Raw genomic sequence first — 21,368 nt, 5'->3', positions numbered from 1 at the left:
CTGCCCGCGCTTCAGTCAGGCCGCAGCAAACGCAGCTCGCCCCTCATGCTGCGGCTGAGCAGCGATGGAAACGAACGGCCCGAACGCTAACTGAGAAAGGGAGTCGGGACCGCACGGCGGGCGCAGTGGGCGGCGAAGGCCATTTCCAGAGCCCTGCCCGCGAGAGCCGCGTTCAGCCCCTCGCCCGCACTGCGGCTTCTGCTGAGAGGCTCGGGGGGGCTCGACTCTCCCGGGCCCCGAGCGCAGGACAGCTGTGACACTGAACGAAGGACTTCCTTGTCACGAGAGCACTACTCTCCGGAACGTGACTGACCAAGGGAACGAAGAGGAAAGGCCAGCTTTCGGAAACAGGATGAGAGAACAGAGCAGGAGGTGGGCGGACATGCAAAGGTTCCGACACTGGGTCATTTTCGTATCTAACGCCTGCGAGAGCAGACGGTTAACCAGACCACCAGAAGCAGCAGAGGCTGCATTTCTGGTTCGCACCACGAGGACTTGTAGGCCAAGATGAAAGTAGGGCTATTTTAATGACCCTTTCATCTACTTAAAACTCGAGATTTCTAACCTCTCTTTCACATACGTGTAGAAGAAATATACAATTGACCTCTGAACAATGTGAGGGTTAGGGGCGTCTGCCCCTGCACAGTTGCAAATCTGCATATAACTTCGGACTCCCCCCCGTAAAGCCAGATGGCCCTCGATATCTGGGGGGAACTGGTTCCAGGACTCCCACGGATACCAAAATCTGTGGATGCTCAAGTCCCTCTTGTAAAATGGCACAGAACAATGCACACACCCACGGTCGTCTGGACCTGTGGATGTGAAACCCAGGGGTACAGGGGGCCCACTGTGTATTCACCGTGTTGAAAAAAACCCCTGCACCTAAGTGGTCCTGTGCAGTTTGAACCTGTGCAGTTTAACTGTTCCAAGAACAGCTGCTATAAGCACTCTTAAATTTTAAAATTGCAACTGCTTTTTCTTAGAAGTATAAACAAAAACAAAACTCTACCAGCTCATGTCATTTTTCTTTGCCAAAATACTTCACTATATTGAATTATTTACATTAATGAAGTAATTAGGTACTGTTACCTGTAAATATTTTGAAAAGTAATAAAGGAACCAACAGAAATACAAGAACATTCAGGAAGGCTAAAAATAAAATAAACCCTTAGCAATTCACAACTTTGGGAAACTGGTGTTTAGGAAATGTTTTCCATTTAACTAAGGGCTGCTAGTTTAGGTACCAAAACCATTTCCCCACCATTCCCGATTTAAGAGAAATGCCATTCATATCATGAGCTTTCCTGTGGTTCATTAACAGGAGGGGATCGCATATCCCTAACGCTTCCCTGAACTCGCATCACTGAACGACTGCCTATCCCATCCTAATACGGGAACCCCTCAGGCCCTAGCAAGTTCAGAGTTTTACGTGCCTACAGCAAATGGCTAGACTGTAGTACTGAGTTTACAAAAATATTTTCTACCTTTGGTTTTGCTGACAGTTGTTCCTTGTGGGCCTATCATCATTAACAGCCCCTCTCCCTTTCTAGTCTCTTGCTGACTTCAAAACCAAATCATTAAGCTTATTAGTATTACATATAAAATATGCCTAGAGAGGGCTTCTTCCATGAGCAAAATAATGAGCATTAATTAACGAGAACCGGGATTTTGATATACCCATGTTCTCAGATGTGCTCTAAAGATGTAGAATTTGTTTAAACTGATCAAACATCAGAATGTTGATGTTCTCTGGATATTAAGAAACTGCTTTAGGGTATTAAATATCTTAGCTGGAATTTCAATCGCATGGTTTACAAAACTATGCATCTCGAACAGGAAGAAACGTAAACAAAAACATTTCCATTATTCTTTGACATGCGTATATAGTACAGTATGAGTATAATTTTATCAATAAAGGTAGGTATTTTTAAAGTGAGATATTAAATGTAAATAGGTTTGATCTTCTCAGCTCAAATACCAACATCAGGTTCACACCCTTCTTAGGAGATTCTGCTTTTAACAATTTCTCATGACTCACCTGACCATACAATGGCTTATTAGTTGGAGAGGTGCAGTAAGAGAAAAGTATGAGATTCCACTAGTAAATAATCTTATTCCTCAATAAATATTCATGTCAAAGTTTTTTTAACGTTAATTTAATGAATATCTTTTATTAACAAAGGGAAAAACGAGCAAACCATGACAGAAAAGGATATATTCACCTAAGCCCCACTTCGCTACTGTACTGCTACCTTCCACTGTCTGGCGTCTAAACGCAGGGACCCTGCTGTGCCTTCTGGGGACAGGCCTTCCTTCATCAGGGGAGAGGAGAGTGTACTTCTGGAACATACTTTGAGCCAGTTCTCTACCTTCATCCCACGCCACAATCCTGCATTTCTAGCGCTTCTCCGGACTGCAGGCCCTCAGGCTTCTGGGGCTGTGGTGTAAGCTGGTCGATGATGCTCTGCTTCCTCCAGGAGCCCCCACCGTCCTCCGCCACCTCCCACGACTAAACCAGCTTCCACAACTGCACTGTGCTGCTGTTTCCTGTCCCATTCTCATCTCACGGGTTTCAGCCTTTTAAAACATCTTTTTGGCATTTCATTGGTTGACATTTTATTAGGGTTTTGGGAAGGAGCCAAAATAAATGCTTGTGTTTGATCCACCATTATTAACCGCACGTCTCTGTCACTAAATTTAAACTTTGTGTTCAGTATCAGAAAGACAGTGATTTCCACTAAAAAAGTGAAAATATCGATCAGGTCTTTTTCTTCACTCCCTTGCCTTCTCTCTGCCCAGCGATCAGTCCATAAAGGCTTTTCCCCTTTTCATCACCTTCCTTGAAGATGTTAAATGGACATAGTCTGCGTCCATAAAAACGAACAGACCTGGTAGGTCCTGGAGCCCTCCTTGGTGAGCTTATCCCCACGACAGGCCCTTCCCTCCAGCTCACGTCGTTTCCATCCCCAACCTCTGCTGGGAAAGCACCGAGGCCTTCAAACTCCACGGATGCAAAGCAGGGCTCACCATTTCCCCCTAAACCAAATCCTTCCCCCTAGTATCACCTCTGTTTTCCCAGAACCTGAGCCGGAGAGTTGGGGGTAACCTTAACTTCTCCCTTAAACACCTCTGTCCCATGGGCCACAGCAGGTCCTGGCGGCTACGTCTCCTCTCCGCTGGCCACTGCTGTTGGATATCTGCCTCTTCAGTGGCTGCCCCACCCTCCTCAAACACATCCTCTGCATGGCGGGCCCGGTGGCCTAAGTCTTTAAGGTCGGAGGGGCCTTAAAAACCTTCCACTCCCAAGCCCCTCAATTTACTGATGAGAAAGAGGAGAGAAGTTGCCTTACCAGAATGACTACAACCTAAACCTCGACTGAAGACGGTGATGCGTTCAGACAGGTGTCTCCTAGTGCCTTTATACCTTATACCCGTAACTCTTCTACAAACAGAGGACTTGGAAAATCAAGCCTTTCTTTACTCCATCCCTTTAGAAAATGTAGCTCTCAACAGATATTGCAATCACCTCCCATAAGCTGGGTGGTACCCGCTGGAAGAATTCAGTCCTTGGTATTTTCATTTGAGGTCCAAGTGATACTCTGTCACTTATTAGTTACCTTCAATTTCAATAAGCCAAACATTCCTCCAACATAAACCTTCTGAAGTGTTACTTTCGGAAACTAGGATCAGAACTGACCAGGTAAGAGCTAGAGGACCGAGATGCCCTTCACTCGGTGCCTTTCACTGCCCTAGTTAAAAAACAAAATAAAACAAATGGTAAAAAGCAAATAAAACATATTCACACTTTTAGGACACGAATCGTAGGGGGGAAAAAAAACCCCACAATATTTGAAACCATTACCAGAACAAAAAGAAAAGCAGGATGGTTTGATATGCAAGAAATATTCTGTTGTTAAAAATGTGAATCCAAGAATATGCTTTGTCTTGGGAAAAATCATGTTCCTCTACTACAATTCTGGAGATTGGCAAGGGAAAGGTGTAAAGTGTTTCTCCAAGAATGTCTGCATTTCTTTCAAGTGCAGATTTAAAACAAATTTTAGTTCTTTTAATCAATAAAATTTTAGTACAATCTTATTATTCCTTATAATTTATATTCACACTACATCAAGGCCTCTTTTGCAAATCGAAATTATGACACAAAAATCTTCTCTTGACCTGGTAACTTCAGGGCTCACACAGGAGGGGGAAGCACATGATTTCCAAGTGTGAAACGGTCTTTTTGCAGACCGGGGTGATGTTCTTCTATTATGTAGGAAATCTGGTAGCCTGTTTGAAGTAATAGCAAAAGAGAATGTTTCTTCATATCTGCTTTCCTTCCAATATGAATGACGAGAAGTGAAAAACAGAAAGGATGGCGGAAAATGTTTTCAAAATTCTCTAATTTATACAAGACGTAAAAGACCATCCAGCTACTGGTTCTTATCGTTCTCAAAATCCCAAGGGCTTAAAAACTAAGTCATGGTGAGTTTGAAATGTCCTATTCCCTACCTGGATTAACACAATATAGCCTACCCCAATCATAACTACCTTCAACAGGTTGTCCAAATTGTTTCTGCTGTAGCATCTTCTGGCCACATAGACCGCTATGGTATTTGGTTGATTTAATCTTTAAAAATTGTGACAGTATGATTTCTAAATTCACTCCCCTCAAAAGCCTACTCTGTAAGCAGAACAGGCAGCAAGGCAGAGAGGAAAGAACACTGGAAGAGAATTTTAGTCCTGTCCCTCTCGCCAGTAACCAACTGTGAAAGCCAGGCTCGGCTCTGCACCTTCCTGAACACAGGTGTCCTCACGTGCAGTAGGTGATGGCTCCCTACATCCCACTGTGGGGCTGTCTGCACTAGTCTCACAACTTTGGGAAGATGCTGGGTGCCAGCTGCATGTCACCCACCTGGGGCTTGCCATTCCCCAGTACCAACTCAACCAACTACTCAGTAGGAAGCCAATAGCCACGCCTCCTCCCTTACATCACTTCCTCCTACTCACTTCCCAAGATGGCTCTCCTCCCTTCCAGGTTCACAACTCATCCTTCCTGCTCCAGAAACTATCCAGTAACTATCCTCACGGGTCACCTGGGACAGCCTCTGAAGAACCGGCTTCAAACCCACGTGGGTTGGGACAAACAGCGTTCCAAACCCATGGGTTGGCATCAAGGGCCTCTCTTCCCTTGGGGACAGCTCATTCCCTGAAGCGCCAAGACTCCTCAGGTGTTTCTCTGTCGCATGCCCCTTGGTTCGGTTTCTCCCCGGGTTGGAGGCCAGGATTATTGCTAAGTTTTGTTTCTCGCTCAGGGACGACATCAAAGTTTCCTGCCAAAAAGAACAGCAAGACACGAAGAAAAGCAAAGCGGGGGAAAGGGGCCTCGGATGAGGAGACAAGGAGAAGGGCCTGAAGAGGGGAAGAAGGGAGAGAGCTGAGGGAGGCGGGGTACACGGAGGAGACCCACTCCCGCCGCCCCGGAGGCGGCCGGGACAACAGGTCAAGCCACAAAGTTCGGCCCAAGTTTGTGAGACGCGGGGTCCAGATGGAGAAGGCCTCCACCGGGCGGCCGAAATACCTCCTCATCTCCATCACTGTCCCCACCAGAGAGCGCAGCTTCGGGCAGCGCCCAGAGCGTCCCTAAGGAGGGCGCCCCTCGCTCGGCGCCCGCGCCCGCCCCGGCCCCCTACCCCGCCCTCCGCCCTCGCTCCAGCCCCCGGCCCCGACCCCGGCTCGGCCTTACGTGATGTCCTGGTTGAAGTTGGCGAACAGCAGCTGGCCGGCGCCGGCCTCGCCGCTCTGACTCGCCAGGTTCATGGTGGGCGCGCGGCGGGCGGGTGGGTCGGGCCGGGGGCTCGAGCGCGGAGGAGGGGGGAGTCGCGTGCGCTCAGGGTTGGCGCCAGGCCCCGCTCGCCGCCTGGGTCGCCGCAGCTGGCCGCCCGGGGTTCAACCGCCGCCTCATTCCGTCCCCGCTCTTGTTTATGCTCCGGAGCCGGGCCTCCCAGCGCGCCTGCGCAGCCCGCCCCTCCGCCGCACGGCCTCTCACGGCGCAAGCGCGCTGCGGGGACGTCCCGCCCCTTCACCTCTGGCCCGGGCCGGAGTTCCGGTCGGACGCGCGCACGCGCGGGCCGCGCTGGGCAGGACTTGCGGGCGCGCGAGCGCCGCGCATGCGCATTGGGAGGAGTAGGCGGTCTGTAACCCCCACATCTTTTCATTAATATTAAAAGGGTCGGACATGTGCCAATCTTTGTGCCAACTTCTTATGTACGTAGTGTCATTCGAGGCTAGAGCAGCCCTGTGTAGAGAATATTGCATACCCATTTTACAGATTTGGAAACAGCCTCAGAAATATTAACCTATTTACCAAGTGTTAGATCTCAGAACGGGAAACCCTGATTCTCCAAGGCCCAGGCTTTCTGGGTCCCTAGGAGGGATTCCACTTCACATTTGTTCCTTCGTTTAGTAATATTTAGGAAGCATCTTCCATGTGAATTAAATGGCTGTCTCCCTTCCCTCCGAGACGTCACAGTGGGGGAGATACTTAATTACCAAGCCCGGGTACAATGAGAACATATCATGAGGTCACTTAACCTAGACTTCAGGGACAGAAGCTGTGCAGTCAGAGAAGGATGTGTGTAGTTATGTGTAAATGTATGGATACTCAAATGTAAGTCCCCATATGGTGAACCCCTGAAATTAGATACGGGGGAGGGGCCCCCGTCTCTGTTGGTTTTATCAGTTGGCACAGTTTCCTTCCCACCGTTATTATTGAGTGGAGGCACGTATAGAGGTGCCTGAGTAAATCCCCTGGGTTCTAGACGCTCTCCTTGACTTCATCTTGTAAAGCCACAGGATTTTCTCTTATTCATCAGAACCTGTTATTCCAAGTAGGACAGTAACTCCTTTATTGTTTCAGCAAATGAAGATCCCAAAATAGCCATGGGGTAGACTGAGTTTCCAATTTACCAGAACCATGACTCTGCTCCTTGAGTAATAGGGAACCTTTGGGTACTAGAATCTCAAAATTCAGTAAACCTAGGGTTGTATGAATGGAAACAAATATTTCTTAAGTGGATTATTGGATGTAATACGGAAGGAAACACTACGACCTACCTGCTTTCCCAGTCTGTAGGCACACACTGCCCATGGTGGAATGCCAACCCAACCTCACAGGGTGCGGTCTCTGAGCTGGCATCACAACTGAGTCTTCGGCTGGCCATTCTACCTACTGAGACGGGACATCACTTGTGAAATTCTTAATCCTTTAGCAGGAAATGAAATGGGACATCTCCTGCAGAGTTAATCATTTTAGTAAACTTGGTTAAGTGTTCTTCCCTCCTTTGGAAAAAGGCCCTCTCCCTCAAATCTTGATAATTGCCCAGGTGACTTGGATCCTCTGGCTATTGATAAGGGTTATCAACTCATTGTTAAGCAGAAATGGTGTTAAGCCAGGCAGGGCCCTTAGAGTGGGGGTGGGGGGGAGTGGGGGGGCGGGGATTTAAGCCAAAAGTCTTTCTTTTTACTCTTTAAGAAATATATTAACCAAGCCTGTTTCCCTTTACTCACTTAATAAGCAAACCAATAATAGAAATTAATAGATGTATGATTTAAATAACGAGTTCATATTTTCTTTTCCTTGTCTAAGGACTGAGGTGGCATTCAGTAGGAAACCCAAGACCCCACCCTGACTGAGGCAGGAAGGGAAAGAGTTCCATGAAACCCCTGTACACAGGGACTAAGGCCGTTCCTCAACATACATACTAATAATAAGGGGGTTCATGGCTCTTAGAAAAGAGGTAGGCAGGAAAGTTAGGGAGTTTCGGGTCTGCCTGCAAAGACACTGAGGTTATCTTATTTTAGAAGGGAGTCCACTCTAATCCGCCCACAATTAAGCAAGCAAGAAGGGATTTTTTAACTCACTAGTAGGCAGAGATTTAGGTACCAGTTTAAGCCATTCACTCGCACTTGTGCAATAAAGACCCCAAAGACCTTCAACTCACCTGAGTCTCGTTATACCATCATTGTAATATGATGCATATGCCCAGAAGTTCACTAATATCATTGTAACAGACTAAATTCTGGGAACAAATGTGCACAGAAAGCAAAATGATGAATCACTGAGTCCTGTCAATCAAGGAAGCCCACTCCTCTAAGAAAAGTAACCACCCACAGCAAAAAAAGGATAAAAGCCCTGAAGTCTTTGTTACCAGGCCTTTTGAGCCATGCTTCTCTTGCTAAGGGCCGCTGCCACGATTGGAAGTGGACTTTCCTTTCCAAAAAAACTTTTCTTTTCTACTGTATTTTGGTGTCTCGCTCAATTCTTTGTTGGAGACATCAAGAACCTGGACGACGGGCCGGGAGAGGACCCTGCTCTGCGGTAACACTGCCACCTATCTGGGTAACACGGCGTATGATAAGGATGGTGAATTCCAAGGACATGAGCCCGTTGGCAAACTTCTTCCACTTTAATGTAATTTTTTGGTCAGAGGGAATTGCTATGGACACCTGGATTTTCACGTTGCCTATCCCTTTCCTTGCTATACGTTTGTATATAGCACTTAGCACCTTCTAATAGACCGTATAACGTCCCCTCCCAACTAGAACATAAGCTCCGTGAAGAGAGGATTTTTGACTATGTTGTCCACTCTGTGTTCCCATTACCTAGAATAATGTGAACTTGGTGCTTGAAGAAAACTCTGGGCCTCTGTTCCCAGCGACTAGAATGGGCTGGAGCGGGCTGCTGCCCACTTGCCCTTTTTTTTTTTTTTTTTTCCCACTGCTTTATTACCTGGGTTTTATTGGGAACCGCAGACAAGTGTTGTTGGAGAATAGCCTGGATTTGTGCCTGAGAGCTCGACCTGCGTGTGACTCAGTAATGCACCCTTGTGCCCCAGCTCACCTTGAGTTCAGCATGAGCTCACGTGCCAGTGATGGTGTGTAGTGCATGAAGAATTCTCGGGAGCTTCTCTCATCACTTCCCACTTCCTCCATGTGGCTGGCCTGATGCCAGTGCCAGAGAGAAGAGCTTCCCTTCCTCCTGTCAACATTAGAGCAGAGCCATCATTTGCACGTGCTTAGAACAGTCCTCAAGTATTCTTCTGTGCAGGTTCAGAGATGAGCAATCCTCCCGCAGGCAAATTCCTAAATAAACTCATCGGATAAATGGCATGGAGGAAGGAACTCGGGGCTGGAGTGCCCCTTGCATAAGGCAAGGCCGTAGGAGAGAGGGCAGGACATGGTGAGCACTGAACTCAGACGGGCACGTTCAGGTTCAAATCCTGGCTCCGATTCTCACAACGTGTGTGACCTTAGGTAAGTCGCCTAACCTCTCTGAGTATGGTTCCTCCATAATAACCAGGGCTAAAATAACTCGCCTCCGGAGAACGCTGCGAAGATCGAACGAGTGGGAGGAAGCGCCTCTAGAGTAGCGGAGCGAGACTCTCCAAACACTCTTCCTCCTCAAAAGCAGAGAGAACACGGGCCAAAATGATCAAAACCAACTTTTTCAGAATTCTGGAAATGAACCGAAGGCTCGCAACAATCTGAGAAGCATTTTCCAAGTAGGACGGCTGAAGCTCAACGAAAACAGTGAGCTTGGTGGCATTTTAATTTGCCCTGACGCCATCACTCTCTTCCCGATCCGTGGTCGCCTTGAAAACCAGCAGACTTGCAACTGTGATAGATAGAAAAACAAGCAGCGTGTCAGCCACCAGAAAGGGTGGAATGAGCTTGGAGTTTCCCAAGACCTCCCTCCGCAGAGAATACTCACTCTTTGACCCGTCTGTCAGTTTGCTGGAAAATGCCTTTCTCAGAATATATCTTTATTTCACCTAAGAGTTTGCCGGTATCTGTGTGGGCAGCCCTACCCCGAAGACATTTGTCCAAAACAATCAGTAGCAAATGTGTGAATGGCAACTGCCCGAGGCAGCCTTACCTGTTAGGGCTAACAAGAGACTGATTTAAAAAAAAAAAAAAAATTCTTAAAAGGACTAAGTGGAGAATGAGATTCCGTAGAGACTTTGAAAGGTTCCCGGCATATTCCTGAGATTCTAAGGGGCTGTATGTATGTGCAGGACTGTGCGCATGCCCAAGAAAGACCTGAGAAGACTCTGCGATCTCACCTCTGGCTGACTCTGAGGCCCTGAGCGGGAAGCGAGGCCTGAGCAGAGTTGTAAGATGCCTGCCAGAGCGTCGTGCGCAGAGAGCCCTTGGGCGAAGGCTGGCAGACCGATCGATTCAAGGAATTTAAAGACATCTCAGTCCAATTATTAGCTGACCCTTAAGAGAACTGAGCAACGACTTCAGTGGTTACACATGACAAAGAACACAGACCTGATAGAATTAGTCCAGAAAAGTCACTAAACAAGCACAAAACAGGAACATCAAACCCCAGGGTGGGAAGGAGAATTCGATTTCCGGAGTTGCTATATTATTTTAAATGTCAAGGTTTCAACAGGGACACACAAAGAAACAGGGAAGCACGATTTCAAAATGGGGAAAAGCGACTGCCTTTGAAGGGGCCCGGATGGTGGGTTTAGTGGAGGAAGACTTGAAAGCATCTATTATAAATCTATTCCAAGAACTAAAGGAAATCATGTTTACAGAATTTAAAAAAAGGGTATGATGACAATGTCTTACCAAAGAGAGAAACTCGATAAAGAGACAGAAATCACGAAAAGAACCTAACAGAAAGCAGGAGTTGATAAGTACAATAACCCAAATGAGAAGTTCGCTAGAAGGGACCAACGTCAGATTTGAGCTGGCAAAACGAAAAATCAACAAACTTCAAAACGGGTCAATTGCGACCATCCAGTCTGAGGACCAGAAATAGAAATGATTGAAGAACATGGACAGATCCTGAGAGAGCCATGGGACACCATCGAGGATGTAAACCTATGCATACATAACGTGATTTCCAAGAGGAGGGGTTAGAGAAAAAGGCTCTGAGAGCCGTGTGTGTGTGTGTGTGTGTGTGTGTGTGTGTGTGTTCATGGGCACACATGCATTTGCACATACGCACACACTGCTGGTGATGGTGGTGCAGAGCCGTGACTCAAAAGTACAGATTCCCGCTTTTACAGACGCCCAGTAGATTCTCTTGCATGAACATTCCTTCGTTTGCTGCATGCCCTCACGACCAATTCCAGAGACTCTGAATGATTGTTTTTGAATATTGCCACCAGTTTTGTTGTTTTGCTGGAGAGAGTGTGCGAGTCCCCTCCTCCATCACTGTGGAAGTTCCCCCCCTGCACCTGGCTTCCTCACCTAACAACGCACCCTGGGGACATTTCCAGGCCCCTGCGGATCGCAGGTCCTTTTCTACCAGTGGCGTGGGGTTCCACCGCAGGGCTGTCCTCCCGCAACCACACGGCCTTCACCGGGCGGTGGGTGTCTAGACTGTTTCCACGTTTTCGCTCCCTTGGACCATTCGTACCTTCTCTTGTACCATCATATTTATAACTCCTGGATTTATTCCTTCTGTCTAGACCTCTCCCCTGAGCTCCAGAATGTTCGAGCCCACTCTTCCCTGCTGGGGAGCTCCGCGTGGAAGTTTCGCAGGCGTGGCTAACTTAAAAACCCCACGCAGGTTCTCACTTTCTCTGAAATCTCTCCTCCCCTAGCCTCCCCCGTCTCCATCAGTGGGCCCATTCTCTCTCTCACACCTGTGGGTATGGACAAAACCACCCAAATGAGAACGAGCAGACTATTTATTCAGCGCTTGCTGTAGCGAGGGAGTCACCCGCTGTTGCTTGCACTTGGAGAGCCGCGGGCAGGCGGAGGAAGGGGGAGGCTTCAGGGTGAGAGACGAGAAGGCTTGGTGGGGGTGGGGGGAGGCTCAGACTGGGGGCTGTCGGCTGAGGGCTGGGTAACAGAGGCAGGACACCCCACGTCGCTGGTTAGGGGAGCATATTTGGCTTTCTCCAGTTAGTCCGGAGTTGGAAGCGGGACAACAGTGAGGGAAGCCCCCAGTTATTGATCGAGTCCCGAGCCTGGGGCCGATGCTACACGGGTGGCCGTTCGGTGTGCTGGGCTGGTTGCCACTGGCGGTCGGTCACGGTTCATCCTTGTGTGTGGGCTGGCCGTCGTACATGTGTATGCTCCGTCTCCACGCCTCAGTTAACGGTGCAGATTCTACCCCCAAGATGGTCAGAGAGCACCCACCTCCCCCGCCCCCGCCCCCACCCCCACCCCGCATCGGTGCCCGAGCACCACTGCCTCTACCTCGGGGCGGGAAAAGGCTCCTATCCGGTTTCCACACTTCCGCCCTCGCCCCCTTTCGACCTCTTGGGAGCGGCGCTCAGAGGAATCCCAACCGCGGAGGAATCACGACACGGTCCCCCTGCCACCTCCCGGGAAAATCCGGTTCCTCGCCTCAGTCTACCGGGGCCCGTTCTCTGCGAACTCTGCTGGCCTCCTCCGCTCACCGGGGACCGCCTCCCCTCGGCCCCCTCTCTCCGGACCCGCGGTTCTTCTTCCGGTGACTCTCGCTTCTTTCTTCCCATTACAAACCGACGACACTTTCCCCTTGCTGAGCACCTGCCCCCAGCCCCACCTCCACCCTCTCGGCGCTCAGCTCGAACGGAAGCCCCGGGAGACCAAGGCCGGCCGACCGCGTGGCCGTCCCGGCCAGCCTGGTCCCCATCCGACGTCGTCTCGGTTTCCCTTTTAGCCCGTAGATTTTAAAAAGTTAAGGATATTTTCACACACACCAGCAGCAGAGGGGAAAGCGCACGCATTCGCGCATCCCGTCGCCAGCTTCGATGGGAGCCACGTGGTGCTACGCTCGCTTCGGTCACGCTCCCCAACGCCCGGCAGGAATGTTGGAGAAGTAAACCCCAGACACCATTGCACAGGGCCAGGGAGCCGTTCCCTCGCCTCCCCAATCGAGAGGGTGTTCCTTAAGGTCACCCAGCATCCCCTCGGGGGCGCATTTCTCCTGAGGTCTCGGGAAACTCCTTTCACAGTTGACCCCTTTGAACCAGGAGCTCAAACGCAGCTCCACATGGTGTGATGAGCCCGGGAGCCGCTTGTCAATCAAGAGTCTCCCCACCCCCTGTATTCGCGCCGGCTGTCTGTCGGAGAGGCTGGCCCAGTTGTCGCGCAGATGGCCCCACGTTCCGAATTGGGCTGATTACTTTCCTGTGGTTTCATTTAACACGAAGATAAAGAACGTTCCTTTTATAGGGAAGAGAATCAATAATGCTGCAAGAACTGCGTGTGGTGACAGATGGTGGCTAGACTCGCCGTGGCGATGACTCCGTGAGGTGTATAAATGTTGGATCGCTATGTTGTACACCTGAGACTAGTGCAATATGGTATGTTGTATGTCAACCACAATTAACAATAAAATTTGAAAACCAAAAAGAACAAAAGAAGGTTCCTCTTATCGCTTTTATTTAGAACTAGAGGAAATAGGTTTTGGCCAGAGGACTTTGTCTATGCTCCCCAGAGGTGGGGTCGCTAGGTCAAAGGGCACGTGCAGGTCTAATTTTGACATGGAGAAAGCTGTTCTGATCTGCAGTAGCTGCCCTCCCTGCCCCGCTCCGCGGACAAGCCCACTGTGTCTCCACCCCAAGCCCCATTATAGACAGCCCCCAGAGGATCGCATTTTTTAATGTGTGGTAATTCTACTTTTGGCCACAAGAGGCCAGCAAGGCCCAGCACATTGCACCTGTAGGTACCCACCAAGGTGGCTCCTGGGCTTTGGCTCCTCTCTTGGGGGCTCCAGGATCAGGGGTGTCCAGTAACTAGGAGGCAGGTAAGCGGGGCCGATGAGGCAGGGGTGGGCGAGGGGCCAGATGTGTCACAGAGTCCTCCCCCTCCACCCCATGAGAAAGGGCTGAGCATCATCGCTGCTGGACTATGATTACTCCAGCTTTGCTCTCCTTTTGGTATTGTTAGATTTTAATTTTATAATTTTAGAGCTAGAACGCCTTCATCTTGGAAATGAAAACTGAGGCCCCGATGGGGAATGTGAGTCACGTGAGATAACACCACTCTCAGAGGCTGGACCAGGCCCAGGCTCCAGCCTCCCGCCCCATCCCCGCCCCGCAAGGATCAGCTGCTTCGCAGCCGTAAATGCTGAGAAGAGCACCTGTCTATGCAAACTTTACATTTACATGTGAAACAAAAACAAAAGTTTTGATAAGCAGAGTCTGGCCTGGTTAGTACTTGGATGGGAGACCACCTAGGAAGACCAGGTGCTGTCGGTGTAAAAACTAAAAATTAAGGGATTGTAAACTGACGAGGTCCTGCAATCTGTGAGGTCAATCAAGGGTTGCCTCACATTAAAAAAAAATTTTTTTAAAGGTTTTGAAACCCACTTGTATTACGCTGGTTTTTGTGACTATTTCAAACACGGTATTTTTGTGCTACCACACGTGGAATTTTAAATAAAAGTCTGGAGGATTTTCCCAATGTGGGGACGCCACCTCACCCTCTAGTAGGATGTCTGGTAGTCTTCTTACGACGAGTCAGGTTCTTATTATTGAAACCACCTGCCTGTTTTTTTCTTTTGCTCTTTTAAACAATTTTTTTTTTTAATCTAAACTTTGACGTCAGTGGCGAGCCTGGATTTGAATTTGGCTTCATCCTCTAGGACAGTCTCTCCAGCCCCAGTATCTTCATTGCGAATGAGCCTGTTTTGATTTGCATGTTGCCATTGGGCGCTTTGCAAATGCAGGCAGGAAGCCAGTCTCTCCTGCTTGGGGTCTGGACAGCAACTTCTGGGCCACAGGTCTGAGATCAGAGGTGTCCAGAAGCTGAAAACCGGAGCACCCAGCAGCACCCAGCACCTGGCCCCACATGGCTCTTCCCCTAGTTTGCACCCTGCTCTGGAAGTTGGGGTTTGGATCCCCCGGCTCAATCAGGAGCAGAACAGAGGTGAGAAGGCCCTTTTGTCTGGAGGAGGTAGGAGGCTGGGAAGAGAGTAAAAGAGACCAAGGGAGAGGGTGGGCAGTTCAGAAAAGTAAGGTTCCCATCAGAGGAAGCTCTGATCGGGAATGGGGGGTGTCCCCCACAGGCTGTCAGCCTGTCCCTTGCCCTTTTCCTGCAGCGGAGCCAGCGATTGGTGGGCAGGGATGCAAAGGTCCAACTCTCTCAGCCCTGGGGAAACCTCCGAAGGGCCTCCCCAGCTTCAGAACCCCTTTCTGGACCCACCGAGGCCACTGTAAACAGAGCCCTGCAGCCCAGCCTCTCCCCTCCCCCCCTTGCCGTGACCCCAAGAATAGCCCCTTAATAAATCCCCTCACGCTAATCTCGTCTCAGAGCCTGCTTCCTGGGAACCCAGCCTGAGACAAGCTGGGTCCTGGGAGTGGCTTCTTTACTCTTTGGGAAGACTGAAGCTGACTCAGTGTTGGGGGTCACCCCCTGGAAGAAGGAAGAGCCCCCCGTGGCTGCCCTGCCTGGGCAGGGGCTGCACAAGGCCTGTTCCTTCAGGCCCGGGTCCGGGCACACAGCGAGCTGAGCACAGAATAAAGGTTGAGAGTCCAGCTCTTGGTGACGACACAGGACAGAGGAGCCTGGCTGGACTACCTCTCCAGGAGTTATGTATGCACATACGTAAAATAAAACCTGGAATATGTATTATAAAACATGAGCTATATATGTATGTATGTAAGCTGTTTTTAATATACGTGTATGTAAGTATGTACAGATGTACATAGATAAGATATAGGTATTGGTGTAAATATAGACACTATTTGAAAGTACTGGAGAGTGACAGGAACAGACAGAAATGAAAGGGAATCTTGAAAGAGTGACATCTCCAAGTTCGTGGCTCCCTGATGAGGACACCCCAAATCCTATAGCCTTTCTGGTTTGGAGTGTCAGAGGCCAAAGTTAGGGGCTGAGAAAAGATCCAGAAAGTTTTTTTGGAGTGATTCTGGAAGGGAAGGAGCTATAAAATCTGATGGAAATCCACCTAAACCTTGGCTGGCCGCTAAACTGAGTGGAGATTTCAACCACTGAGGCAAAGTTCTGAGTCGCGTTAACTTCCTGTTCAAACAAAAAGTCAACACTTCAGAGGAACGTGACAAAACATAGCATCTCCGCAACATACTATTTATAGTATCCAGAATCCAATGAAAAGTCACCAGGCTTGCAAAGAAATGGGAAAAGGAGACCCATTACAAGAAAATACAAAGTCAAAAGAAATCGAAGTGGCCCAGATGTTGCAATCAGCAGACAAAGACGTGAAAGCAGTGATTATAAATACGTTCGAGGACTGAGAAGAAGATATACACATGATTACCGAAGAGAAAAGGGACCTGGAAATAGAAACACGACAAAGAACCACATGGAAATTTTAGAGCTGAAACGTATAATAACCGAAGTCAAGAAGAGATGGATTCCTTCGTGTTTTAAGCGCGTGAGTGGCCGTTCCGAGGCCGGTGGGCCGGGCACCTTGTGTGAAGCTGGATGACACAGGGCACGGTGCCCGTGAGCCTGGGTCCCGGAGGCCCAGGTTCCGGCTTCTGACCCCAGCTCCGTGCTTATTAGCTCTGCGTCCTTGCGTGAGTCAACCAGTTTCTCTAAGCCTTGGCCTCCTTGCCTCTAATACTAGGTTCACAGTATAGCTGAGTGCCTCGCTGGGAGCCTGGAAGGCCGACCTGACATGGGGCTGACTGAGATTATCCCGAGAAACCCCTTCGGTCGCTCATATAGTGCGGTGACGTGCTCACCCTATATTATGATTTTCACCCCAACTAAGTTTTGAGACCCACTTGGGCTAACTTCGAGGAGGAAAGCAAAAGGCAGCCCCAATGTAGATATTGGAACTTTCAAATTTATTTGTGTTCAAGATAGCCGCGTCGTCCCTAGTAGTGATAGGGGGTGATGGAGAATTTACACATCTTCGCTCAGGTGCACTGAGCAGCCCCCTCCCTCGCCTCCGGGGTGGGCGGCGCGGCGGTCCAGACCCACACTCCCTGGGTTGACCCCTGACTCCTCCTCGCTTTGCCATTCGACTTCACCTAAGAGATTTAGCCTCTTTCATACCCTGGTTTCCTCCTTTTGGACACGAGAAAGATTCACTGTGTGAACACGCACAAGCACACATGTGCGGGTAGCACATGCCTGATTCACGTGGACCCGCAGCGTGCTTCCCGTCCTGGCGGCCCCGAAATCAGAATGTGTCTTAAAACCCACGGCCTCTAATCGGCAGTAACAGCCAGCCACCGGGAACAGCCCAGGTGTCGATCAACAGCCCGGAAAATGATGGGGCAGGAAACAGAAGTGAACCGCAGATACACGCAAGAGCTTGACTGGATCTCGCGGGCCGAATTATGCTGAAGGTCAGAGGCTGTCCAAAGATATCAAAGGCATTATTCTTAATACAGACCGTTTCCATTTATAGGAAGTTCTAGAACAGGCAGATCTAATCAGAACATTGGTGTGGGGGGTGGGGATGGACTGGCACACGGCACGGGGTTCTGTATCTCGAAAGAGGTTTGGCTTACACACATGTATGCATTTATCAAATATTAGCAGGCGTTTGATCAAGATGTGTGTGCATTTTACTCTGCGTAAATTTCCCCTCAAACGAGGATCATACATTTAATCCTCGTTAATGACATGCATGCTAACGTATCTTGTGACGTCTGCAAGCCACTTTGAAATCCATCAGAAACAAGAGATGGATTGACGGATGGATCGAGGAATAGGTACGTCATCGGACGAGATGTTAGGGGTACGTTATGGGTGGTGGGTATATGGTCACCGTACAATTCTGGGCACTTTGAAAAAGTTCAAGGACATCTTGGCAAAATTAATCGCCAGAGATTTATGTCTTTTAGTGGTACGTAAAAGCACACCTTATAGAGGATGCTATCTTCAGTCTGAAGAAATACGGCATTATCATTAAGAAGCTGGAGCGCAGCCAGGAACTGGTGGACCGCCCCCGATGACTGCTTCTCCCCCATTTCTGGCTCCCCCCCATTTCTATTCTCTGTTCCCTCAGCTCAGCTGGGTGCTCTCCGCTCCTGCCCCCGCATCTGCGGGCACCAATGCCACGTCTTCCCGTAGCATGGAGAGCGTTGCTTAACACCGGTTGCATCTGGACTCCTCCCTCAGGGCTCAGGAGCCAGCAGCCGCTGAGCCTTCGCAGATGCCGTTCCCTCTGGCTAGAAGGCACTTCCTCACTGGGCTGCCTCGTGTCCTCCTGGCTAATTTCCAGCCACCTTACAAGCCTCAACTGGGAAGATTTCCCCCGTCTTCCTCCATCCTTGCCCCGCCCCCCGCCCCGAGGCAAAGCTGCTTCCCCTTCCCGCGCAGACCCCTCCTAATACCTGGTCTGCCCCTCAGTCGTTGCTTCACCCGGTGCGCCCCCCCCCCCCCCCCGCATCCGCCCGGCGCAGGGAGGCCGGGGCATTTAAAGAGCAATTCTGAGAAAGAGCGGGGCGTTTGGAATGAGGGCGGCCTGGGTTCGAGAACCCGCTCCATCCCTTCCTACCTGTCGCCAGCTGCCTCTCCGAGCCTCAGTCGGCTGCCGGCCAAAGGGGAATCACTCTCCGGTTGTTGGGAGGATTCGCGAGACGCTGCATGCGAGGGGACAGGCCTGTGACGTTGACTCAGATTCGCTGACCGCGTGGATGAACAAACGGAACAGAGCCTAAGGTGGCCAGGGCTCTGCCTTCTTCTAGGTCCCCTCCGGCACCCCAATACGAGGCACACGGTAGGCATCCGTTTCATACCCACCGACGGGGAATTCAAGTCCCCAAGGGTGAGGGGAGAAGGAGAAGCAGGTCGGAGGGCGTGGTGGGGGTCCCAGGGACAGACGGCAGAGGCTGGCTTTGTGGGGAAGCTGGTGCTGTGGTCAGGGCTCCAGGGACGGGGAGAGAAGCCTGGGAGTTTGGGGGGCTTTACTCGCCTACCTGCTTCCCTCTCGGGCCCTCTGCAGGGCCGGGAACTCGGTAAGCTTGACGCATGTTTGCTCAATAGTGCAGGGGCTTCGGGGCTGGACAGACACAGGTCCGATTTCCAGTCCAGCCATGTGGGCCGCCGGCGTGTTTGGCATGTTTCTTGGTCTTTAAGTTAGAAACAGCAACACCTAGCACGGAGAGTTACGGAGTGAATTAAAGGGGAACCAGTTTCAGTAGTAAGCTCTACCTGTGCCACAGAGCCGGCCCAAGGTGGGCTTGCACCAAAGGCAAGTCCTCAAGGACCACCCGCCGGGGCGAGGGGCTCAGCAGTGAGCAGAGGGGGACTTCTGATCTGGGGGCAGACAGGGCAGTGCGGGGGGGCCCGAGGCTTGTCTACCAGCCGCTGCTGCCCCTGGGCCCGCCTTGTCTCCTCTCTCGGTGCACACACAGTCCAACCCTGACTCCAGGCTCAGGAGTCAGGCCCTCGGTTGCCATAACAACCGGATCCCAGCAGTAAAAATAGTAACTTATTTCTTATTCAATTTCTTTTGCTCTTGGAGAAAAAGAAAATTCGTTTCTAGCTTGTTTCCTTTTAGGGGTCTTCTATGGGTGCCCTGCTGAGCCTAGTGCCAAGGCGGCTGCTCGAAGGTTGACCGTGGGTGGGGCCAGGAGCCTGGGAGACCGAGTCACGACCTGTGCCTCCCTCAGACTCCAGGAGCTGTGGTTACCCCTGCACGCCCTGGGCAGAGGGGGCCACAGGAAGTGAGGTCGAGGGCTGAGGAAGGAGGTGTGGCTGGCTCCCGGGTACAGGTGTGTCCTGGTGCAGCTGACAGTGAGGCCGGAGGTGGGGGTGGGAGGTCGGAGCAATGGCGATGGAGGTCAAGGTCAGGGAAGAAGCCATGAAATGCAGCGCCGGGCCCTACCTGCTTTGGTTTCGCTTTGGCTCTTGGAGGTCAGAACAGGAGTTGTGTGTTGGCCATGAGCTCAGAGGCTGGAGAGCTGGGCTGCAGGGCAGGGCCTGCCCCTCAGGCTGCGTGACCTTGGGAGGGTCCCCTGATCCCTCCCAGCTTCATTTTCCCTCCTCCATGCAAGGGGACAGGAGGCCCGGGGCACGACAGCCATGAACCTCACCTGCTCTTAACCATGACCTCCAGTATACACTTTGCTCCCTAATCAAGCACAGACGACTGAAACGGAAGTTTCCTGAACGTGACGGCTCCATTGCCACTGCAATGCTGTCCCACAGAACTTTCCACGATGTCGGAAATGGTCCCATGTGATAGGCATTGGCCACATGTGTCTGATGACACTTGAAATGTGGCTCACATGATCAAGACATTGCATTGTAAACCTTATTTCCTTTTATTTAACGGAGAAGTCTCATGAGGCTGGTGGTTAGCGTAAGGGAAGTCACAGCCCTGGGAGGTCCAGATGGGCGATCCGAAACCCGTGCCTCTGAGAAACCCTTCCAGTCCAGTGCTCCAGCCCCTCCTCGGCCCCTCTAGCCCACCACACTCTGTCCCTTGGCCTTCCAAGGTTGGTTCATACCAACCTTGACCTCAAGTTCACTTGACCGAAACCCAACACACACCTTCCCTTCCTTGACTTTCTGCTGCTCCCCCTCTGGTCTCCTCTCACTGCCCCCCAAATGGGACCAGTGCCTACCCACAGGGCCGGCGGTCATCCTGGACTCCTCTGTCCCCTTCGTCCTCCACCTCTAAGCTAGCTACAGGGTCTGGTGGATTTTACCTGTAATCATCCCTGGAGCCCTCTTCTGGTGCCCACCTCCAGCCCTGCCTCCCCTCAGCCACCACCCCCAGCCCTGTGGTGGCCTCTGACTGCATCTCCTTGCAACCCTCTGGTCCTCGCCAATAACAGGTGTGGGTGTCCGTGGATGCCCAGGTTTTGGAGTGCGGAGATGAAGTCGATGGAGTCTCTTTGTCTTTCTCCTTCTTCTTGTTCTAGCTACCTTGGGGATGATTTTCTGAACGTGTAGTAAGATGTTAAATAAAGCGTCAGTTATAAAAAGTAGCCGGGGGCTGGGACTTGGAACTAGAGGGGAGGGGAGGAGGTTGACAGGTATGGGAAGGACGGACCTCTCTTTTAATTTGGGGACCTGTCTTTCCACGTTGAAGACTGTCCTGCCTCCAGCAGCCCCCCAGGGTGTCACCCCTTCCAGTAGGTGGCTTCCCATAGCCCAGAGTCCTGGCCGAGGTCTGCTGATGGAGAAAGCTGGATTTACCGAAGACAGAGGGCATGGGCAGATCGTCGGTACCCCGGAACCCAGCGACCAGTGCACGTGCCCTGTCTCGGGGTTCTGAGGGTCACAGCCTCTGGGAATAAGGGGGTTTCCCCAGAGACTGCAGCCATTCGCGCCTCAAAGGGACCAGGCAGGTGGCGCAGGCGGTGGGAGAAGCTACAAGTCTACGGGGTCCAGCCACGCCGGCCGAGGGCGGGCGCGCAGGCGGGGTCCAGGGCCCGCAGCCTTCTCGCTCTAAAGGCTGCGGG

At 50.9% G+C, this 21,368-nt stretch overlaps 1 protein-coding gene across 3 annotated transcripts in view; it reads right to left on the bottom strand.

Moving 5' to 3' along the window:
- Nucleotides 1-6,012, bottom strand: part of WIPI2 (WD repeat domain, phosphoinositide interacting 2) — a 29,179-nt gene extending 23,167 nt beyond the window's left edge. For 2 of the 3 annotated variants that reach the window (XM_036224511.1, XM_016135327.2), the window contains exon 1: nucleotides 5,744-6,012. In XM_036224511.1, the coding sequence (XP_036080404.1) occupies nucleotides 5,744-5,817 (74 nt within the window). In that variant the 5' untranslated portion in view covers nucleotides 5,818-6,012. The remainder of the gene's footprint in view (nucleotides 1-5,743) is intronic. The other variant, XM_036224512.1, reaches the window with a different exon arrangement.
- Nucleotides 6,013-21,368: the final 15,356 nt, after the last annotated feature.

Source organism: Rousettus aegyptiacus, unplaced genomic scaffold (assembly GCF_014176215.1).
Source record: "Rousettus aegyptiacus isolate mRouAeg1 unplaced genomic scaffold, mRouAeg1.p scaffold_m13_p_7, whole genome shotgun sequence".
NCBI lineage: Eukaryota > Metazoa > Chordata > Mammalia > Chiroptera > Pteropodidae > Rousettus > Rousettus aegyptiacus.
The sequence above is the reverse complement of the archived record's forward strand: the minus strand, read 5'-3'. Positions and strand labels throughout refer to the sequence as shown.